This window comes from Lygodium microphyllum, chromosome 12 (assembly GCF_053477565.2).
Source record: "Lygodium microphyllum isolate KBCC chromosome 12, Lygodium_microphyllum_v1.1.10, whole genome shotgun sequence".
Taxonomy (NCBI): domain Eukaryota; kingdom Viridiplantae; phylum Streptophyta; class Polypodiopsida; order Schizaeales; family Lygodiaceae; genus Lygodium; species Lygodium microphyllum.
Genome location: NC_141146.1, coordinates 65,052,281 through 65,055,657, shown reverse-complemented (window position 1 = coordinate 65,055,657; position 3,377 = coordinate 65,052,281). Strand labels below are relative to the sequence as shown.

The 3,377-nt window shown below is 50.0% G+C and overlaps 1 protein-coding gene across 1 annotated transcript; it reads left to right on the top strand.

Moving 5' to 3' along the window:
- Positions 1 to 289: 289 nt before the first annotated feature.
- On the top strand, positions 290 to 2,714 carry LOC148027860 (DELLA protein RGL1-like). Its single transcript, XM_087688952.1, has one exon. It carries the CDS (start codon positions 404 to 406, stop codon positions 2,309 to 2,311), a length of 1,908 nt encoding a protein of 635 aa, XP_087545078.1. The 5' UTR covers positions 290 to 403; the 3' UTR covers positions 2,312 to 2,714.
- Positions 2,715 to 3,377: the final 663 nt, after the last annotated feature.

Genomic DNA, 3,377 nt, shown 5'->3' with positions numbered 1-3,377 from the left:
TAAACTTCACCATGGATGTGGAGGTACTAGGCTCTTGCCATTGTTGGGTATACTTGCCTAGCTAGTAGGAACTCTCGTGTCTCATGTGAACTTGCTGTAACTGGCATCGTTGACTTAGGCGTAGGTCAAGTTGTGGACCCGCCGCATGCTCGCTCTCCGCTTCCTCATCCGGATGTTAGATTAGTAATTACGACTCACGAGGCAGGCAAAAGATTCCATCGTTTTCTAATGAGCAGAAACTCATCTTATTTAAGATTCCGAACATGACAATCAGCAGCCAGCTAGTGACCTGAACCTGTCATAATTATTGATTTCCTCGATGAACGCTCCACTCCATTATTAATTGGCAGCTCCTCCAAGTTTTGCCCTCTGCATGAACTTTTCGTTTCCTTGACGAGGGATCATGGCGGATCCACATCTGGCGCTACAGCAAGGATCACCAGAAGGCTGCACGATAGCCAGCTTTGAAGGCTGGGAGTTGGAGCAGTTTATATTGGACGCCCTGGCGCAGCCTCAGCCCAATAACTCCTTACATGAATATGGCCATCCTGAAAGGTTGAATCTGAGCGATGAAACTTCTGTGATCCTCGAGCTCATGGATTGCGACTTTACTGAGGGAATTTGTCAGGTCTGCACCTTCAGCTCAATGGAAGATGGATTAGAAAGAGTCGGTTCTCAAGAAATGCTCAGCTCACTAATGAAACAAGAAGTTGAAGAAGACGTACAGCAAGTTTATAATCAGCTGATCAAAGAAGAGGTGGATGTTACACTTCATAAGGAAGAAGATGCTGAAAGAGCTGTGGAGAGATTTGGATTAGGTACACTTCTATGTACTGATATCGCGGAAGAGGGCATTTCAAGTACTAGATCGTCTAGCCAGCTTGTACTAGACTTAAGAGACATTAGCCATGCCGAATTCAAAGGGAGTGCGAGATTTCCCAAGGACATGAGTCGTGTCGGCATGCCAGCAACATTCTCAGCTGCGCATGATATCATGGCAGCGGGTAATAAGACCAAGGATACCACAGGAGGATCATTATCAGAAGAGGACGATGCCATGCTGCAGATAGTGGATCCATCAGATCAACAATCAGATCGAGGATCGGGTTCTGAAGATGTGGACAGTACGATGGACCTTAAACTGCTCCATCTGTTGCTCGCGTGTGCGGAAACCATAGCTGAGGGTAATCTTGAGGTGGCAGAGGTGATATTAAGGAGGCTGCAGGACCTGTCGTGGGAGCAGGGCAGTCCTCTGCAGAGGCTAGCGGTGTACATGAGCGAGGCGCTGGCGGCAAGGCTGTCGCCGTCTGCATCGATGGCCTTTTACAGGAAGCTGAGGGCGCCATTGGTGCAGAGCGAGGTGCTGGGAGCGTTCTGCATCTTCTACAACGTCAGCCCGATAGGCAAGTTCTGCCATCTGACAGTGAATGAGCTCATTCTGGACGCGATGGTGGGAGATGATCGCGAGCTGGGGCCGGTGCACATCATCGATCTGCATGTCGGGTATGGAACGCAGTGGGCGGCGTTTCTGCACGCGGTGGGGGCCACCGCGGCTGCTGCGGCAGGGCGGGCCGGAGGCAATCGGGAGCCGCCTCGTGTGAGGCTGACGGCGGTGGGCCCGTGCGCGGAGGCGCTTGCCAGGACGGGAAAGAAGCTGGAGGAGACGGCGCGCGGGGTAGGTGTCCCGTTCGAGTATAGGGCCCTGGCGGTGGGGTCGCTGCGAGGGTTCAGGGGCGGCATGGTGGAGGCGGGCCGGGACGGGGAGGCGTGCGTCGTGAGCAGCATAGGGCAGCTTCACACCATGGTCGGCAGCGACGATGATGATGGGGCAGTCGAGAGGCTGCTGAGAGAGGTGCGTGCAGCAGCTGGCCGGGCCGGGGCTGTGCGGCTGCTGGTGGCGGAGAATGATGCCGACCACAGCAGCCCGCTGTTCCTGAGGCGGTTTGTGGGGTGCCTGAGCTACTACTCGGCGGTTTTCGAGTCCCTGGACGCGCCGCTGCCTCGCTCCTCGCAGGCTCGACTCAAGGTGGAGCGCCTCTTCGCGGGTCGCAAGATCGGTGGTATCCTGGCCTTCGATGGGCCGCCAATCAGCGTCCGCCACCGCACTATGCGCTCCTGGATACTCCGACTCGGTCGCGCCGGCTTCCGCCTCGCCCCCCTCCCCCCCGCCGCCTCCCACCAAGCCCGCTTGCTCCTCCACCTCTACTTCCCGAATACCCGGTTTAACCTAGGCGACGACCACGGGGCTGATCTCATTACCCTCCGATGGAACGACACACCGCTCATGGCTGTTGCATCCTTCCATACATGAACGTGGTATTAATTATTATGTATATACATATGATAATTAGCACTATCCGTCCGTATCATCATCGGCTCCATCTTGTAATTCATATCATTTTGCTGTAACCTTGTATTGCCACAGCGCACATCTTGTTGTAGTTTTTTTATAAATGCGTTGCCATAAGACAAATATTTTTAGTTTCGGGACATCGCCCAAGCACCTTCCTAAAGAATGGGCAAGTGTTGCAAGGCGTGCACACAATTGGAAGGAATCAATCTTCTAACCATTAGAGATGTATACACCCACCTCTATCAACTAAACTGATTTTTCTTTTTAGTGTGATCAATTGATTGGGATATCAATGGTCAAGCTTGTCCTTTTACAACCTTTTTGTAGCCTTAGGTATTCATGTTAATATTTACAAATGTTCGTACATACCATTACATAGTGAAGAGCCAAGGATTCCATAGACACCTCTCTCTCTCTCTCTCTCTCTCTCTCTCTCTCTCTCTCTCTCTCATAATGTTAGTCAATATTTGGAATCCCAGCTGACGTTGGAAGCCAAGCTTGCAAACCATGCAAAGTTGGCATTATTGTGAAGCAAAACTACGCCTCGCTTGCTTCACATTGTTGAATGTAAAGCAATCACTCTATCACACAATTGCTTCCATGTGCTCGCCCACCAAAGAACTACTCAATGATGCATTGTGTACTAAAAACAAGAATCTAATAAGGAATTGTCACAATATTTTAATGCATTTCAAGCCTTTGGCCAATTTTCCAAGAATGCTAAGGCACAATACTAACAATAGAAAAACAAAACACAATAAGAAGCTGGGCCAGAGCAGAGAGAGAGAGAGAGAGAGAGAGAGAGAGAGAGAGAGAGAGAGAGAGAGAGAGAGAGAGAGAGAGTAGAACAAAAGAGACAATAGAGAAAGAGAGAAGAAGCCATGAAAGCTTGACAAGAAGATTGAACATGAAGTCTTAAGAGTGACTTGTATTATGCTTGTGTTGAAAAATGGGAAATAATATCTTACATCTTTATATACTTAGGCCAGTGTAGCACGAAGTATTTATGAAATATTTCTAAACA

What these genes read in the sequence shown, in the direction of transcription:
- LOC148027860 (XM_087688952.1), top strand. Translation starts at nt 404, where the DNA reads ATGGCGGATCCACATCTGGCGCTACAGCAAGGATCACCAGAAGGCTGC.